Genomic DNA, 20,607 nt, shown 5'->3' with positions numbered 1-20,607 from the left:
AACCTATCAAACTTAGATTGGCTGAACATAAATCCCGTAATAAACAAATGTTTTGACAGCCCTGATTGTTCATCATTGGGTGGACTTAAAACATTCAATACAGGACATGCAGTGGCAGGTTATTGATAAAATGGAGTTAGGGCAGGAGGGTGATAATATTGAAAAATTGTTGAATTTACAAGGAGCAACACTGGATTATAGGTATTAGACACTTACCCCCCATTTACAAAGCCATGCAACAATGCAAATGGGCTGTGCTGGCATTAGCGCATGGCAGCTGCTAGCACAGCTTTGTGAACAGGGGGTTTTATCTCCAGGGGGTTAAATAATGAGCTAGATTGGGCTTCTTTATTTTGAATTCTTCTCCAGTTCTCACTGGATGTTGGCTGAGCTGTTGATTGGCTCTTAGGGGTTTGTTGGGGGTCATGTGATTGACTTGTTTAAAAGGTTCTTGTTCGACCGCCATTTTCTTGAAATTTGAATTTATATGTTGTGCAACTATTACCTAAACATTTTGAGCAGTCTTGTGTTTTAAACATTGGAAGTACATTTATCTCTAATAATTTCTTGTTTCTATATTTCAGTGGACCGAACCCTGATGCAGTGAAATACAAAATATGCCACATGTTGGCTTGCGGTCCTGCAACAAGAAAGTTAAAAGCTAAATTGCTTTAATATTTTATTATACAAACATATTAAAGATTGAAAAAACAGTTTATATGATTTGTTTTTTACGTAAAGCATTGATTAAATGATATTATGGACCGATGAGGCAGGTAAGTCAAGAGCGAAATTGTTCTTGTGAAACAAGTCACCACTGAGGTCTTGAATCAATCACAGTATAATAGTTTGCTTGATTTTCAGACAAATGTTATAAGTTTTCTTTGATGCTGGGTCTTCTATTTGTTTACCTTCACATAAACGGCACAATCCTTTTGTAAATAAAACACAGAACTAGGACTGTTCATTCATAGTACCTGTGTGTATGTAAACAAAATGTCATCTGTATGCCTTGCCCTCTCCCCATCACACAACACATATATTCCTTAAATATGTTCTGTATGGAGTCCCTTAGTTCAGCCTTAGGAATTCTTCAGGCAGGGCATTAAAGCATTCTCTAACAACAGATGCTCCATCGACAGTAAACCTTTGAGGGTGATTTAGAAAGAGAACTTAAAATCAATGCAATATAATATATTCAGTAACTTAACTACATGGCATATAAATCTACAAAATCTAACAAAGAAGAGGTTAATTTTATTAATAGTTTAATGTTATATTTGCAGCATAAATAAAAAGGCACATATGTTCGGTAAGAAGAGCAGCTGAAAGTACAAACCAAGATGTGCCATTTCTTTTGTTTTCAGCAGATTACACTAGGAGTGGGTATCACACCTCATCCCCACTCCAGGCCTCTTCTACATGGTATGCCTCTAAGACCTGATACACCAAGGAACATTTGGATGCTTAAATGTGAGGACCTGCTCACAGGAGCACTTGGGTGAACTAAGATATTCACTTGCTAATTAGACAGGAACCCTATTCTGTCCCCATTCCCAGACCTATTAGAAAGGCATATCAACCATACAAACAATGCTAAGATACAGCTCTCCAAGAAGATGTTTCAGTAAGAATGATGTGGAAATTAAGCAAGATGAAAAACTCATCTGTAAGATAACATATCAATTAACTATAGAACAGTCAGTAGATGCATATACACAGTTTGAAAGATATACTCCTATGTAACTTTTTCATGGTTCCCAAAGAAGCAAGCATTTAATGTGGATCACAAATTTTTTTGTATAAAATACATTCTTTAAAAATATTTTAATTTTTAAGATACAATCAGGCTTATTTTCGAAAGAGAAGGGTGCTCATCTTTCGACACAAATCGCAAGATGGGCATCCTTCTCACAGGGTCGCCCAAATCGGCATAATCGAAAGTGTCAACTGCTTTCCATTGCAGGGACGACCAAAGTTCATGGGGGCGTGTCGGAGTTGGGACTGGGGCATGCCTAACACATGGGCATCCTCGACCAATAATGGAAAAAAGAAGAGCGTCCCTGACGAACACTTGGGACGATTTTACCTGATCCTTTTTTTCTTACGACCAAGCCACAAACATGTGGCTGAAATGACCAGATGACTACCAGAGGGAATCGGAGATGACATCCCCTTACTCCCCCAGTGGTCACTAGCCCCCTCCCACCCTCAAAAAACATCTTTAAAAATATTTTTTCGAGCTTCTATGCCAGCCTCAAATATCATACCCAGCTCCATAACAGCAGTATGCAGGTCCCTGGAGCAGTTTTAGTGGGTGCAGTGCATTTCAGGCAGGATGACCCAGGCCCACCCCCCTACCTGTTACACTTGCGGTAGTAAACGTGAGCCCTTCAAAACCCACATGTAGGTGCCCCCCCTTCACCCATAAGGGCTATGGTAGTGGTGTACAGTTGTGGGGAGTGGGTTTGGGGGGCTCAGCACACAAGGCAAGGGAACTATGCACCTGGAAGCAATTTCAGAAGTCCACTGCAGTGCCCCCTAGGGTGCCCGGTTGGTATCTTGGCATGTCAGGGGGACCAGTACACTATGAATGCTGGCTCCTCCCACAACCAAATGGCTTGGATTTAGTCGTTTCTGAGATGGGCGTCCTCGATTTCCATTATCGCTGAAAATCGGAGACAACCATCTCTAAGGTCAACCTAAATTTCGCAATTTGGGTGGCCCCGACCGTATTATCGAAAGATGGACGCCCATCTTGTTTTGATAATACGGGTTCCCTGCCCCTTCGCCGGGACGTTCTGCGAGGACGTCCTCAGGAAAACTTGGGCACCCCTTTCGATTATGCCCCTCCACGTCTTTTAAGTCTTTGTACCCTAGGGTTCATGCACTGGGCAGAAAGGTCAGCCTAAGGATTTGATCTCTTGTGTCTAGTGAATTTAGTGCTGGTCAGAGGTGCTCAAAACAAGTTTTTTAGTTATCAATATGAACAATTGTTTTCTCCCTCAACACTAATACCATGCATCTGAAGAGTCAGCCAATAATACAAATTCTGCCCAAGTATCTCCTGCAATGCAGGGAGGCCCAATGGAGAAAGGGGACTATCTACAGCTGTTTGCTATCCATCTGAGATGGACCTTTCTAAACCTGTTACTTGGGTGCCCTTAATTTGAATTCACACTACTAGGAATAAGGGAGAAGGGACAGGGGTTTACTCCATAGCTGAAACTACCAACTGTAGTGTTTTAAGGTGATTCAAACATCTGTGGCTACTAACTTAACATACAGGCCACTGAATAGCTATCACCTGAAAATTACTGGTCATTCTGGTTAAGGATTTAACCAGTAAAATACTCTGCATCCTTGTGCTGATCCTCTGAGCCACAGTTCCCTCTTCAATTCAATCTTTTGACAGACAACACATTTTCATTTTAGTGCCTTCTACTTAAAATCTTCTGGTTCATAACAAAACTCACACACTTATCTTTCCACTAAGAACTCAAGATACCTGGGACAAGACCCTTGTCCTTGGAAGGTTTATCATAGCTTTGTTCATTAAACATCTGCAGGCTGCTTCATATATAAGCAAACCATCAGCTTGCAGCCTCTCTGATTTTAACTTTATTAAACAGCATAATGCACAAGCATCATGCTTCCCACAAAGAAATAAGAATGTTTCCTTTCCCTGTACATTGTAATTTTAAAGAAACTGGCCTGGAGTCCTATCAAGGCTCTCCAGGTTCTCAGCTCAGACACATGAAACCGTTTCAGTTATTTTGGAAGGATTAGCTGTCGGTGAAAAACCTGAACAAGTTTTGTAAACCTTCAAGCTATAATTTCAATACACAATTGTTAGTGTATACGTCCAATGGGTGACTCTGACAACCACATTGAAAAATTACTCATACAAGGAAAAAAGGCTCCTCCGTTTGCAAAAATGAAATTTGGACTTTTGTAAACTGATTTGAGTCCTTAAAAACATGCCTGCTTAAAAAATAATCCTACATTTCAAGTATCTGATTAAAAAATTCTATATAGAATTATTTTGCCAATAAAACACATATTTCGGTACATGCTTAGGGTCATGTTTGAAGAATATGAACTTCTATCTGAAGGGGTAAAAAAATAAGGTGAATGGACTCTGTACAGTTCAATAGTTCTCAACTCATGGGATTGGGTCCCAAACATGCAGGTAAGAACACAGACTATGAACTGCATTAAAATAAAGAGACTACAAAATTTGCAGGATGCTTAGGTTATTATTGGCACTAAAGCTCTACCACATATGGAGCATGTGGCTTCTATTCCATTATCCTTTTCCTAAGATTCTCCAACATCAACAGAAGGGTAAACAATTTTTTAGTTGTAAACTAAGGTTCATATGCTCAAAACTCCAGCATTGTTCTGAGCAGCGCTATAAAAATACCACCAGAACAGTGCAGAAAAACAACTCCCTAATGGTCAACGCTAATGAGATGCAAATATAGGTGCGCTCATAGTGTTGAGCATTGGGGAGTTAGACAGGAGGATTGTGCTTGACACAAGCACAGAGAAGTCCCATGGTAAGCTCGGCTCCTGTGCGCATGCGCCTGACAAATCCCAAACATGAAGCACACATTGGTGTCTGTTTTCTGTGGCCTAAATATAAGCATTTTACTTTTTTTTTTGTTTTTTAGCTTGGACGCTTATATTTATTTAAATGCAGGAATCAGACGCCAATGTGTGCTTTCACTTTTGGGTCTGCTGTGACTTGTGCATATTCGTTTCTCACAACCAGCACTTAAGGGCTTGCAGGGGCTTCCCTCTGCTTTCAAAAGCAAATCAAAATCCAATCTTCCAACACCTGCTGCGACCTGGCATTAGTTTTTGCAGCTGTAAGGCAGTTTTGTTCTGGGTGCTCTTTTCTGAGCATTGGGGAGGAATACAAAATGACCTCATTTTCATATGCTTGACTACAGTAGCATGCTACTTGCGCTTTTTGCGCACTCGTTTGTTCCCACACTCTGGGCCTCTGAACATTCTGCACAGGTAAATGCAGGCGCAAGTCTGGTGCTAATGGCCTCTAGTGCCCGTTTACTTTTGAGCATTGCGGTCCAAGGTTCGTGTTGTGTACAGCGCTGCGTATGCCTTGTAGCACTATAGAAGTGATAAGCAATAGTAGTAGTTTTGTGAGGGTGGCAGAACTTGAGCCAGTGATGCCAGAATGGAGCACAAGCACCATAGTCCCCATCCCCATTTTTTTTTTAACTCTTGCCCCCCCTCCCCAAAATAATAATAAAAAAAAACCAATCACACTGACAGGTCTAGGGTTCCCTGCAGATTGCTACTTCCTACCCCTACAATCCACCCAATGGTAATCATGGCTTCCAAAACAGAGAGAAGCTGCTAGTTCCAACAGCAGTAACTAGACTGAACCAGTGGGGGTTCACAAAGCTCATATTTTCTTGGCTCCTAAATGGGAGGTGGCGCCTGTGGCTAAGGGGTGTGGAAATGGATGAGACAAAAGTGATATGATGGAAGTCCCCACCTATATCCAAACCTTGCTCATCTCCGCCTCTCCCCAGTTTCTACAAAGGTTCTTGCACCCTTGTTTTCCTCAGGTCCAGATGTTGAAAAGGGCCAAATGAGCTAATGCAGTAATTCCCAAACCTAGTCCTGGAGGCACCTCAGCTAGTCAGGTTTTTGGGATATCCACCATGAATATTCATTGCATACAATGAAACCCTGACTGGCTAGGCAGTCCCCAGGATCAGGTTTGGGAACCACTGAGCTAATGGAACATGTTCTCACTGTTCACGTGTTATTCATCCTCTACAAATATCAGATTTCATTAACAGGGAGAGACAAACACTACTGGAATGAAATACCTTCAACTGGAAGGAAGAATGGAGGAGGAAAAAGGAACTGAGATTTCTCTTATTTACAGCATTTAATAGCGAACTCTCCACAATTCATCATGCTTTCACTTAATTAGAACTAGCCACAAGCTTTAACTGGTTAGGGGAAGTAACAAATCCTATTGCAATTTCTGGGCTTTTTCCATGGAATCTGCCCCAGGATTTCTCATTCCTTTCATGCTAAGTGGAATCTAATCTGGGTGCAGAACTGTTCCCTGTTAGAATCCATTTTCTCCAGTCTCTCTCAGCCCTGAGGTCTGTGGATTAGAGTGCTGTATTAAGATGTTTATAGACTGTGGAGGAAGGTGCCAGTTGATAGACACCACCATGTTTGAAATATCCTCTAGTTTCTGAACTAGGGGTCTCAGGTGCAAACATATGACGTCCCACGTGAGGATATGGGGTGTAAAAAGAAAACAACACACCATTCTTTTATGTTCTCACATTTTTTTTTACACCCACAACCTGAACTATATATAAATGAAATCCTTTCATGCTTTGAAGGTGATTTCAGCTAGGGGGTTAAGAATGATTTAGCTTTGGCTTCAGCATTAAAAGGCCACATTTATCTCACCAATAAAACAGAATGAAATAACCTCTTGAAGACTGCAGCAATGTGTCTTTGCTAAGTCCTACAGTGAAATCAAACGAGGTTATTGCATTTTAATCCATTTCCTTGGTATTGTGATGTCACACATGCATGGTTATGACATCATAGCAGGTTCCAAGAAAGAGTGCCTTGAGCTTTTCACTTAAAATAAACCTTTGATGGCAAATAAAAAAAAAACAAACAAACCTAAAACTAAGGGATATTCAAGTTTCTCTCCAAACCATGTTTTTCAGAAGCGTTTGCAGAGGGAGTTGAAATGTTCCACCTATTGGCTCAGTACTCAAAAGGGGGGCCTGTGTACAAAAAGAGCACCAAACGAAAATGATCTTGCTCCCATTAGTGGACCCCCGTCTCTTTGCCCCCTTGCCCTCTCTAGATCCTGAAAAAAAAAGCATAACACTACAAATGCATTAAAATACAGTGATAGAGCCCTAAACATGTCTGATTATGAAAAGTTAATAAAAAAAAAGATAATGTTTCAGTCCTGTAGTATACAGCATACAATCTTACAGAAAACAAAGGCAAACTGTAGAAGTGTGCAAGAGGCTTCACACGCTGAGCCCCTCAGCTTGCTTCACAGCTACAAGGTTGCATTAGTGCTAGAATCTACATGGTTACAGGAAGACCAGAGATGCAATGTCTTGTTAATGACTATCACCTTTAAGATTGTGGTATCACTTTTAATCCAGATTCACCAAGGGGAAGGGGAAACAAATCTACTAGTACAGGGGTAGGCAACCTCGGTCCTCAAGGGCTGCAACCCAGTCGGGTTTTCAGGATTTCCCTAATAAATATGCATGAGATCTGCATACAATGGAGGCAGTTTATGCAAACAGATCTCATACATATTGGGGAAATCCTGAAAACCCAACTGGGTTGTGGCCCTTGAGGACCAAAGTTGCTCACCCCTGTACTAAAATCAGGATTGCTTAGTCCACCACTAGCTATTTGTTCAGAAATTAACCATTGGCTTCTTGGCAATGGCAAGGTCTCACGTTTCTCTACTGATTGGACTACTACAATTGATGTTTCAGGGGTGAGTGTACATATGAGAAAGATGTTTGTGAGGGTGGCAACATTGAAAGCCAAGGTGAGAACATAGCCAGGCTGGAGACACTTGTCCTGTAAAAGTACTGCCTTTCTGTTAAGAAATATTGTACCTTAATGAAGAAGTCACCCTCCAGGCCTACAGTGGAACTAGTTCAGGTTTCTCCAATGCGAAGCAAGAATATGTATTCAGTTTGCCTACTCTTGTGTTAGTGTGCATCAGGATTAGTGTATGCCAGTTTCCAAAAGTATCTCATGGGCTTTTTGTTGTTATTCAAAACTCTACACTGGCTGAAATATCTTGTTTTGTAATTACTTTAGCTTCTCTAAAGGTCTATAGATTGAAGGAAAAGTTTGGGATTTTGAGAGTGGGAGGGGAGGGGATGGGAGGACATCCTGTCTTAAACATGGGAAGACTCAAGCTGATGGACAGAGGACCTGCAGTAATGGCTGTTTATCTAGCAGCAACTCTAAATGTTAGTGCTCTAGCTGCTGACACACCTTGACTGGGTTTTACTCTGTTCTCTGTACTGTAAGAGTGCTGAGTAACCATATTACCAGACTTACAGGGCCTCCTGAAGCAGGCCTAAAGGGGATTTCTGCAATGCCTACATGGGTGGCTTAAGGCACCAGAACCCTCAATCACTTCACCTTGTTAAGTGTAATGTGACAATCCTGAAATGCTGGGGATGTTAAATTAGAGCAGGCACTAAATATGTTTAAATATATTTTTGTAAATTAATATTGAGACGCTGATGTGAGATTGTCATTTGAGAGATGCTGTAGTTTGAACAAAATGTCTTGGGATATGAAGTCAAACTCCCACCTGCTAAGATACACTGAACTGGTCAAGTCACTTCATTTCCCTGTGTCAAGTGGGTGATAAAGCAGCTCTTCCTTGCCTCTCCTTTTTGGATATTGCCAGGGTCATGGGCTGCTTACAGGGAAGGTTTTCAAGAATATTTAGATGAAAAGCATTATAGAAACAGAGAATACTACTGCAAGTGACTGTCTAGTGTTGCAAATCTACTTTACAATGTGTAATGCACACCACTTATAAATAGAAACAATGCAGGTGGATGGACATGGAGAGAGGTTCCCAGCAAATGTTAATTATATTATATTCCTTTCTCTGGCAATGAAACGGAGTGAACAAGTAAACTTGGGAGAGCCATTGCCCATCTCTGAAAATGAGCTATGAGACACATCAACTTTATGGGATCTGCTAGGTACTTGTGATCTGGACTGGCTACTGTGGTAGACAAGATACTGGGCTTTATGGACCTTGGTCCAGGCTCAACTTGGCTTATGTTCTTAGGACACTGCAGAGCCCAAAAAACTGTTTCAGAATCAGGTCACCCATAGCACTGAAAATCACCTTTCCCTCTCTAGGCTCCTCTTGTAATTAAGGCTTCTCAGTTTATTGAGTTTTGATGAGTGAAATCGAACAGAAAGACATTCATATCTACTCTAGGGTAGCTAGTTGTTGTTCTTCCGTATATTTAATTAGATATACCTTTGCTCATTGTTTTTTAATAATGAAACTAAAGGTACTTCAAGTGATTTAATATCTAAGGATTGAGAGGAAGATTCACTAAGGTCTGGAAACTACATGATTCAGTTACACCTATCATGGGTGATGTTTCCCACAGATATCAGACCGAGTGCAGCTTAAGGCCAGCTAGTTCAGGTTTCAAGAGAAAACTAATTACTTTATATTTGCACTTTGATACATTTCCTGGTTGACAAGGGTGGACCAGGAGTAACATGGCTTTTTCCAAATTTATTAGGGGTTTACTGCCCCCGCTCATTGTTGGTTACATCTAGGCTGCTTACAGACAAAAATAAAATAGAGGAGAAGGGGGAGACAAGACTTGAATGGAAGGATAAGGGGTGGAACTACAATACTGATAGGACAGAGGGGGAAATCTCAAAAGGGGCAGCACTGTTCAGAACCACCTCTGAGAAGAGAGAGACAAGTGTAGACATCTTGAAAGAGGAAAGTTTTAAGGTCAGTTTTAAAATTCTGAAGTGATTTTTGTTCATGGAGAGTCTGTGGCAATTTATTCCAGTTTTCAGGACCTTGTACTGAGAAAATGGCAGCCTGTGTATGCTTATGAAAAATCTCCCTAAATCAAGGCACCACAAGATGGTGCTGAGTGGAAGATCTTAACGTTCTTTGAGGGGTGTATGGTGTCAGTAGACAGGAGAGATATTGAGGTTTCCCCCGACATAAGGGCTTTATGTACAAGAAGCATAGTTTTGTACATAATGCGATGAGGTAGGGGTAGCCAGTGCGCAGCTTTCAGAAGTGGGCAGACATGATCGAATTTCTTAGATCCTGTGATTAACTTGATAGCAGTATTCTATATAAGTTGTGCATGGCATGTATCTCTTTTTACAACACAGTTTATATAAACTATTCTTATTGCAACAGATGTAGCTACCTCTGGGATGAAAATAACGCATCAGTTATATTTGTCCATATGCTGTATGAAAAGAATAAAGGAGTGGTTTGGTTCAGATTACCAACCCAGTGGGTGGAGAGTGGGAGAGGAAACTGGGTTCAAAGAAACAGCCAGCATTATTGTCGTACACTAAATTCCATATGTGAAGGGCAAGGAGAACTGGGGAAGGGAAGACAGCTGTATGGACTATCTTTTAGCCTTTACTGCTCTCAAGATCTACAGTATGATCTTTCCCTTCCCTCTGTGCAACTGATTAGAAAACTCAAGCTTTTAACCCATCATTTTGCCAGAGAAAAAAATCATTAAAAATTCTTAAAGGTGATAGCCATTCATTGTAGGACCATTAACACTCAAGATGTAATAGCAGTAAAGGTCCACTATGGAGCTTTTGAATAGAATATTACTGTTCCCTGAACATGCACTGGACACAGTAACACAACAGAGCAAAATGAAGACTATGGAAAGGCAAACCCAGAGGGAATAAAACTGCCTGTGTGTGCCATTAGGCTTCTGTCAAAGTTTCACTGTGTTCTATGTTATGGTGAAGGGAGCGCACCAAGCCAGCAGTGCGAACAAAAGCATGAAGTAATGAAGCAGGAACAAGGAACCAGGGTCTCAGGACTCATTGTCCACTGTAAATGCACTACTTGTGCCTACAGCCAGAAAGTCACAGCACCATCACAAGCATAGACCTGCTGCCATCTCAAGACTATCAAAAACACAGAAAAAAGGTTCTCTCTAAATTATTCTCCTTTTGTATTGTCTCCTCCAAAGGCAAACCTCCCAGCATTGGTTAGATTCTATTAGACAAACAGAATTTCCTATTTCAGTTTAGAAAAAGCATGGTTCACATGAGAATGTAACTGGTGACTGTTGACGAACTAAATGATCACACTCGCAGTCCAATCTGTATCAGGTGACAATCGTGTAGAAGAATGAGCTACTTGTTCTGCTTCTTTCTTCTCTGCAGAAGATGACTGCAATTAGTTTACATTCCCACATGAACATCAACTGTCCTGTAACAGTGCCTGCCACATTACAAAGCAGCTCAGAATCGGCAAGGGGCAGAGAAAATTGATGGTGGCTCATTGAAACATTACTTCAGGGCATGCAAAATAGGTTGCTTTAGATAAGGAACCAGGCTGGGGGTTACAGGGCACAGACTAAAAAGGAGGTAAGAAAGGGATTCCATTATTAAACAAAATCCCCCTAATTATATAAGTCGCCAAAACTTGTGTGCCCAAGTTAACTAAATAACAAGCTAATTAGTGCCAATAATTGGCAATGTATCAATTATTGGCACTAATTAGATTTAATTGGAACTTACACACCTAATTTTTACATGAGAGTTTAAAAAAAAAAAGGGTGCACAAATGGGAGGCTTATGGGTGGAATGGGGGTGTTCCTAGCATGTAGACACATTGTTATAGAATACAAGGGACACTTGCCTAATTAAGGCAAACACATTTACACCACTTTCCAGTTGGTGCAAATGGCCGTGCCTAAAGTTAGGTGCAATTCCCGGCCACAAGTGCTATTGTATAAACTGTGCCTAACTTTAAGCAGCTCCTTGTGACTCTGGGCAAGTCACTTAACCCTCCATTGCCCCGGTACAAAAATAAGTACCTGAATATATGTAAACCACCTTGAATGTAGTTGCAAAAACCTCAGAAAGGCGGTATATCAAGTCCCATTTCCCTTACAGATAGTGCTTTTCTTGCGCCAATTTTTTTAGGTGCTATATATAGAATCTTGCCCAATATGGGCAAGCTGAATGGTCATGATCAACATGGGAAAAGAAGTATCTAGGTTCTTTACAAGAGCAAGACCAGCTAAATAATTCCAAAGCAGCAGTGAGTGCAGGTGGCCCAGAAGGAATAAAATCACCTGTCTCACCAAAGAGTAGGTAGGGAATCTGGCAATATCTCCTCTTCTAGTCCTGCAGTGCTACCTAATATCTGCAGCTAGCCCCACTGTAACACAGTAAACACTGCAGAAAGGGTCCTACTTGCAATTACTGTGATGATCTACTTCTAGTCCACAGGGACCTCCATTGCCAGAAAATCAGGAGTTTCTACTTTCCCCATTCTCTCTTGCAATTAGTTACATGACACAGTAATGGTCTTCTTGCCTTGCCAGAGACCAGGACACAGTTTTCAACAGACTAGTTTTAGCTAACTCACTCCTTTAATAAATGCTGCAGAACGTATGCTGTGTATGTTTCTTTATGATTAAGGCTAGCTCTGACCTTTGACTCAAGTCCACATGACTTGGGAATCCAACCCAAGATCCTCCATTTACCAATACAGCACTTAACTGTTGGGCCATCAGGCTGTAGTATGGATCATCCTTACTTGGTAATCCCATATACCTATATAAAAGGTAAGGAGGTCAACTACAAAAAATTTTATGATGCTAATCTACCATTCACTGTAAATGTAATTTCTTTTTTTTTCCATGCTTGTTGAGAATGTCCTAATGTAATACACTAAGCAGGCAGTGAATTACATTAGGACATTTAAGTAGCTCAAATAAAATTACCTGGGAGCAGAGCACTAATGTAAGCACATATTTTATAAAACATATGCACAAATGTGCACAGAGTAAACAAACACAATTACACCTTTGAAGCAGGTGTATATGAGAGAATCTTGTTCACTTCTGGTGCTCGCTACAGGAGCCTATTTTATAAAGGCACACAGGCAACTATATTGCCTTTATAAAACAGGGTTTTTTTTTTTTTTTTTTTTAAGGGAATTGTGCGCCTTGTTCTGAAATTACCCACACTGCCAACACCCTATAGAAAATAATCACTTTATAAGACCAGAAAATTACTAGGCACTTTTGCAAAAGGTAACTGGAGAACAAATTCACCATACTAAAGGAGAAAGTGTATGTCAATGATGTACAAGATAACACAAAACTAACCTCCATCTTCTTACATCATCTTGAACTGATCTGAATGGCTGGTTCTACTGGTATGATGTTGGTCTACACTCAGGGTAGAGCATGACCAATGTGCATCAGCCAAATGGCAATTTGAAGATATTCATACTGGAGAGAGGACCCTGAGGCTACCTGGTTTGGCTAAAGGAGGGGAAAAAGTAGCTGATAAAAGATTACTTCTACTGCTGTTTCATTTCACTTTTAGTGCAAAAATATCTACATTGACTCCTTTTGTATTTTTTATATCTTTCATCAAAGATGTTCTTATAGAATTTATCTAGCTTATCCTGACAATCCTCTGGAACATTTGTGGTCATATCTACATCTATAAAGAGCTAGCCATTTTGCTCGAGTGACTATGCCACTTGTCCAAAGAGACAGTTTATTTAAAAGGGGGCCCAGTACACCAGTCTGCCCTACCAGGCCAAAAGGTAGCTCTAGCCATAACTATACAGTTCTCTGGTTTGCTGCTTTTCACACCAGTAAGACTGCTGTGACACTGCAGGGTCTCTAAGGTTGCTTTCCATTGGACAGCAAGCATATCACACCAAAAGTTCAAGTACAGGCTCCTACGTTTTTTTGGCACACCACAGCAGAATCTGCCAAATTCAAACCAGGCAGCAGATAACATGGATCTCTTGCTGAACTAAAGTTCAGGAAGCTGTGACATGTTGAGAATGGATCATAAGATAAGAGTACCTACAGTGGATGACAGTATCACAGTATGTATCGTCACCCTGAGCTGCTATGCTGAAGTACAGTGGTTCAAAAGGTTACCTAACAGAGCAGCAGTCAGAAGCCAGCAGCTGTGCAGGCTTTGAAATCACTGCACCTGTCAGTGTAGGGGCTGTGCGTGTCACCCTATACTGTCAGCATGGTAACAGACACTGATCCCTTTGCACTGACTCCTTGTATCTTCAGCAGGAACCCCACTTTCTTGCTGCCATCAACCTTCCTTCACTATGGGCCTCTTTTACAAAGGTGCGCTAGCGTTTTAAGCGTGTGCTAAAAATAAGCATGCGCTAAACATCAGTGACAACCATATATTGCTATGGGTGTCTCTAGTGTTTGGCGTGTACTAAAAAACGCTAGTACGCTTTTGTAAAAGACCCCCTATATTTGTTAGGCTGACAGTTGCAGGACAGTTTCCTTTGACAGACAGATTCACTTGCTCCAGTCTATAGCAATTGGGGCTGTTTTATAAACTGTCCCTATTTGTTTGCACATCTACACTGCCCACTCTTCCAATATTCAGGGCAGTTATAGGCCAAAACAGCTGCAAGATTCTAGTGTCACTGCAAAGCAATCTCTCTTATCTGTTATACAAATCCTAAACTATAACAATTCAGGCCAGCTGCCAAGAAGCCAAAAGCAGCAGAATGGGGAGGAACTAGATCAAAATGCTATCCACTTCTCAGTGACTACACATCATAAGATACACTAACTTGCTCATCATTACAAAAAGAAAATCTTCTGCTGCAAAAGATTAGAGATGTAAATTAACTTGATAGGAGGGTATGAATCCTTGGACATCTCTTCCATGTGGCTGGGCCAGCAGCAAATTCTAGGACTACTCCTTAGCACCACCTTGCACACTATCTTAATGCTGCAAGAACATGAAATAGCTGGAAGAGAAAATCAAGCAGTGAATATGGGGCTAGCAGTTACAGTAAAAGCAGCAAACATAATTATTATTTTAAAGCTTCTAAAACGTGCTTCTTCATAACACCCACAAGAGTAAATGAAAGCTTAAAATTGAGAATTCCTAACTAATGAGTGAGATACAGAATATTTATGTTTGGGGAACAGAATTAATAAAGGAAGGAAGGAGGAATTGGTTTGAGAAAATAGTGAAACATTTGAGCATATCATTCCGCTTTTTCAAACCTGTAGTGACACTTTCATGGAATGCTGTCTCTGGAAAAGTAAACAAGATACACAGAAAAAGCAGAAGCACTGTGCAGATAAAAGGCAACTTTTTGCCAATAACCTTCCAATTTTGTCATGAAAACTACCAGAACAAGAGGAACATTATAGAGGAGGGAAAGGAAAAGAGAAAGCAAGAGAGAACATGCAAACATCCAGTGCTTAGTGTTAATACAAGGGATACCTGAAAAGGGTAATTTCTTAAGTTATTTGAGTGAAGATTTCCTGTTTTTGTTTGCTCTGAAAATTCAGAAGTTGACTATGGCCACAAAAAGAAGGTCTTGCCAGCCCCTCTCAAGAGAAGCCAACAAGAAATCAGAGGACAGAATTAGGGGGGCATGATCTGTATAAGAGGATATGTATAAAAAGCTCCATAGCTGCCTTTACTTACTTAAAAAATATATATATTTTTTGTATGTATATTTTGTATGTATATATATATTTATATATATCCATATCCGTCCCCCACTGTTTGAGGACTTAGTTGTGATCAGTTTCTCAAGCTGCAAGTTCTCATTGTTTAGTCCTATGTCATGTGAGTCGTTACATCATCTGCCAGCAGACTGGGATTGTGGTGATATGATGACATGTGACTGTACAGGCAAGCTCAGTTCTGTCCTTTGGTTGGCCATCTGTGTGAGGACCGAGGTAGCCACAGCTTCAGCAGCTGAACGGACGCTGAGCCCATTGGAGGTGACTGTGACTGAACTGTGCTGGATGACTGGTGCTGGGGATCCTGTGGGCTCAGAACTCTCCTTTGGGCTTTCTGTTTTCAAAAACACACATACAAAAAAAACCCCAAATTAACAGCCCAAAAACAAACACATCCCTCGTCAGTTTATTTCTTTACTTTTATTACATTGTATCAGGCCCACACCCCACCACTGCTAATTATTACAGGGTGCAAAATCCTGAGGGAGAACTGGACCCAGCTTCCTCTAATGCTGATTACTGGGCTCAGAGTAAACTTTCATACAGCAGCATGGCACTTCCCCCTACACCCGTTATCCTATGCTCAAGCTTAACCTGCACACATTCACTCAGACAGGAAAGCTGACACTCACCCAGATAACCTTGTGTCTTCTTCTGCAGTGCAGTAACTGGGCAGTCCTTGTGAGCCAGGAGTAGCTGCTTCAACTGAGCAACCTCATTTCTCAGAAGTGTTACTTCATTCTACAGGAGGAGGAGGAAGAAGAGGAGGGATAACGATTTATACACACACAACCAAAAAAATCTTCCAATTCTCTGAAATCTGTTTTTCCCTTGAGCTATCATTGAAACCCCTCCCCTTCTCATTAGCATCTTCCGCAATTTAAGAATCTCAGTACCACACAATTGCCAAGAAGATATACCACCATGCTCCTCAGTACCCTTCAGAGGCCAGCCCTGGAAGCACTAACTGCTAGAATGGCTCTGCCACTCTTTAATATAAAGGTTTAGGACGACAGCTGTATTCATTTACATTCCTAACCAAAAAGATACAATTTTTATTTCTTCAAACCCTGCAGAATTTGGGAATTTTCATGTCATTTCATTAATTTAAGTATTTATATACTGCTTAAACCTAAGTGGTTTACAGTTTCATTTTACAGGTACTGATCTGTCCCTAATGAGCTCACAATGTAAGTAGTACATTGTACTACTATTATACCTGGGACAATGGGGGAATTAAACCTGGTTCCCCAGAATCTTAACCCACTGCTGACTATCACCAAGCAGCGGGAATCAAATCCAATTCCCCAGGTCCCCTACACTAACCATTAGGCCACTCCTCCACTTAAAAGGGTCAATGTCTGTCCATTTGCAAAATGACAAAATAGCTATGAAAATTTAATGAAACAGGACCAAATTTGGCACGGGTAAAAAAACTGGTGAAAACACAAGTTCAAAAAGAAGCCATATTGGACTTGGGAATCCAGAGAATGAATGGTTCAGTGCATTTCTGTGGAGTAGTTCTACTTTCTGCAGAATAGAAACTTTGATACAAACCTATCAGTTAGGGAACTGTTCCTTTCAAACTTCTTTCCCCTCTTCTCTGCTATCCTTTTCAGACACACACAGACCCTACATGTACAGAAGAAATGCACATACATACATGAAGAGGCCTTCCCCGCTAAATACTTCCTGCCCCACTGAAGGGCTGGTTCTTCATGAGTTAAATGTGGTTGCTATGAGTACTGCCATCTAGTGGTAGAAAAGTACAGCAGTACAGATTGCCATGGGACAGTAGCGCCCTGTGTTTAAACTATAAAAATCTATACTTTGAAAAATCTGACAGTGACATCTTGGTTTCACTTTATTCTTCACAATGCAAAGGACTGTATGGATACCTTCTGCCCTTTCTCTCTATATTAGTGACATGGACAAATACAAACACACAAGCAGAGGGGCTGGAAAGAATGCTGTGAATTACGTTCTGCATGCTTTTACCTCTTACTATATGGTTTGAAAAGCTGTATTCTTTCATTCTAACAGACTCACGGAGCAGATGAAGGAACATAGCTTTTGAAGCCTAGACTTAAATGCACCGATGGGCCGATCATCAGAATTCCTGCGCTGTTCCAAACAGCACCCTAAAAATAGCGCCGAACAGCACGAGGTTATAACACCCCAATGATCAAAGCTAATAGCATGCAAATTTATGCGCTCAATTAGCTCTGATCATAGGGGTACTTCCTGCAGGAGGACTGTGCCTGGGCATGCACCCATGGCACAATCCTCCCGCAGAAGCTGTTTGATAGGTCCAGGCTGTCAAAAGCCCGGACCTCACACCTAAGCCCGCTCCCCCCAAACACAAAAACCTTGATGGTCCAGTGGAACTGCTAGCTTCCCCCTACCCCCCCCAATCAAACAAACACACTCTGGTGGTCCAGCAGGACCGCTAGCTAGCTAGCCCGCCTTCCAACAGGCGGTCTACCTCTCCCTAGTAGTAGGAAGTGGAGGAGGGAGGGACTAGCACTCCCTCCTTCCTCTTTGGGCACCTTCTCAAAATTGTGGTGTCCTGCATTGCCCTGTGCAACCTGGGATGCGTTAGGTGGGACTTAACTTCCATATAAGGGTTAAGCCCTGCCCGGCACATCCTAGGATGCACTGGGCAAGGCAGGATGCCGCCATTTTGGGAAGGCACCTGAAGAGGAAGGAGGGAGGGAGTGCTAGACCCTCCCTCCCTCACATACTACTACTACTATTACAGAGAAGTAGGCCACCGGAAAGGCAGGTGGGCTAGCTGTCCCACTGGACCACCAGGGCGTTTTTGTTCAATGTGGGGGGGGGGGGGGGGGGGGGGAGGGGGAGGCAAGCTGTCAAACCTCTTCAGTGGGTCTCCTTCATTCCTCCCTCCAGGGGTGTAGCTACGGGTGGGCCTGAGTGGACACCTGCAAGGAACACAGGGAGCGATGGGGTTCAGTGACATGCAGGAAGATGCCAGGATGCCGCGAAAGAGGAGAGATATTGATGTGGGGGTAGATGAAAAAAATCTGTATTAAAAAAAATGTATCTCCGGGCGGGGTGGGGGAGGGGGGGCCTGTGGAGTGCCATGCCATGGAAGGGCCCATCTAAGTTAGCTCTGGGCCCATCCAAAATACTGGGTCTGGCTAAGCCACTGGCAAACCCTAATGCCAGCTCCAAGTTGGCATATGATTTGCAGTGGTTAGCTTTGCACTCTGACAGACCGAAATATAAGAAACACATAAGTGGATGATTATTAAGATGCATTACAACAACATGATACTGTAACATATGTTAAGAAGAGTTATCATAGAACACACAATAATGTGATGCAAAACACCTCATTATTATATAAATCAATTAATGCAGCTTGTGGTTAAACACTTCAAAAGCTGCATTATTCCTGAAAAAAATGCCAGCTCAAAGTGGCCTAATGCTCCCAAGCTACAACTTAAAAGGGTCTAAATAAATAAATAAAACAGCAAAACCCCCCATGTTCTCCCTCCCCCTACCTCTTGAAGGCAACCCCGAAGGTACCCCCTATCCCCTGAATAGCCTTCCTTTTCTCTCTCCAAGACTTTCCTGGGCCTAACTGTTCAAATCTCTGGTATCAATGGTCTGATAGGTTCAAAATGGCACCGGTGCCCCCTAGCTGTAATTCTCATGGTACTATCGTAAGGGGTCAAAAGCTGCCATAGAAGGTCCTTAAATATAGTAGGCCTGTGTTGGGCATTGTTGGTTGAACAAATTTATCTTCATCTAGATTTTTTCATCTGTTCTGCTTTTTGTGTCGTCATATAAGGTCCTTATACTAACTACCCCGCCTTAGTCAGTCATGATATTTCTTGCCAACTTCCATGCTTCTGCACCTCCCAAAGGAGAAGAAACACTTTCAAGACAAGAACAGCATGTTATGATGAGCATAAGATGGTAGACAGAGTAAGTTTATTTATTTTCAGCACTTGATATACCATAAGTGATCCCTGAGGAGACTACGCAGTTTACAGTTTCTATTACAGGTACTTTGCACTATCCCTAATGGGCTAACAATCTAAGTATGTATCTGGGGCAATGGAGGGCTAAGTGACTTGCTCAAGGTCACACCGAGCTGCAGAGGGAATTGAACCTGGCTCCTCGGGATCTCAACCCACTGCCGACCGTCAGGCAGCAGTGGGATTTGAATCCAGTTCCCCAGCTCTGCGACCCGCTGCACTAACCATTTGGCTATTCTGCCACTAAAATGATGCAAAGCTGGGAGAATCCAAGATGTACATAGCACTGAAAACAATACAAGAACAAATTCCAAAGCGTTTTAACCATGTTAATAGGCTGTCCGAAAAAGTTCCCTCTCTTAACGCAATGTGTAGATTTTTAGCAGCAACTAAGTACATGCCGTTTAGAGAAATGAGTGGTTGAATTTTAAACCTGCTTCTATTCCCCCTAAGGATTTGAGGAACTTACAATCTAAAAAACAACCCCATATATCCATATATATCTCTTACTATATGACAAAACAAAGCATATCAAAATCAACCAGCAGAATAAAAGATCTTACCAATACAAAAATCTCCTAGCCCGATCCAAAATCATTAAAACATGATTTTAAATCAGCATGTTTTACCCACTGCTTGAATAACCAAGTTTTAACCAACTTATAAAATTTTATGATACTATCAGGCTTATTTTCAAAAGAGAAGGACGCCCATCTTTTGACACAAATCGCAGATGGGCGTCCTTCTCATAGGGTCGCCCAAATCGGCATAATCGAAAGCCGATTTTGGGCGTCCTCAACTGCTTTCCGTTGTGGGAATGACCAAAGTTCACGGGGACGTCGGAGGCGTAGCAAAGGTGGGACTGGGGCGTGCCTAACACATGGGCATCCTCGACCGATAATGGAAAAAAGAAGAGCGTCCCTGACGAACACTTGGACGACTTTACCTGGTCATTTTTTTCTTACGACCAAGCCTCAAAATGTGCCCGAAATGACCAGATGACCACGGGAGGGTATCGAGGATCACCTCCCCCTTACTCCCCCAGTGGTCACTAACCCCCTCCCACCCTGAAAAAATTAAAAAAATATATGTTTTTCCAGCCTCTATGCCAGCCTCAAATATCATACCCAGCTCCATGACAGCAGCATGCAGGTCCCTGGAGCAGTTTTAGTGGGTGCAGTGCACTTCAGGCAAGCGGACCCAGGCCCATCCTCCCCCCATCTGTTACACTTGTGGTGGTAAATGTGAGCCCTTCAAAACCCACCACAAATCCA

At 41.8% G+C, this 20,607-nt stretch overlaps 1 protein-coding gene across 3 annotated transcripts in view; it reads right to left on the bottom strand.

Moving 5' to 3' along the window:
- Positions 1-11,717: 11,717 nt before the first annotated feature.
- The window catches only part of LOC115466814 (cyclic AMP-dependent transcription factor ATF-7), a 430,182-nt gene continuing 421,292 nt past the window's right edge, over positions 11,718-20,607 (bottom strand). For all 3 annotated transcript variants that reach the window (XM_030198351.1, XM_030198350.1, XM_030198349.1), the window contains 2 exons: positions 15,959-16,067; positions 11,718-15,660 (listed from right to left, as the gene is read on the bottom strand). In XM_030198351.1, the coding sequence (XP_030054211.1) occupies positions 15,443-15,660; positions 15,959-16,067 (327 nt within the window). In that variant the 3' untranslated portion in view covers positions 11,718-15,442. The remainder of the gene's footprint in view (positions 15,661-15,958; positions 16,068-20,607) is intronic.

The sequence above is a fragment of the Microcaecilia unicolor genome, chromosome 3, assembly GCF_901765095.1.
Source record: "Microcaecilia unicolor chromosome 3, aMicUni1.1, whole genome shotgun sequence".
Classification (NCBI taxonomy): Eukaryota; Metazoa; Chordata; class Amphibia; order Gymnophiona; family Siphonopidae; genus Microcaecilia; species Microcaecilia unicolor.
This window is presented reverse-complemented; position numbering and strand designations above follow the sequence as displayed.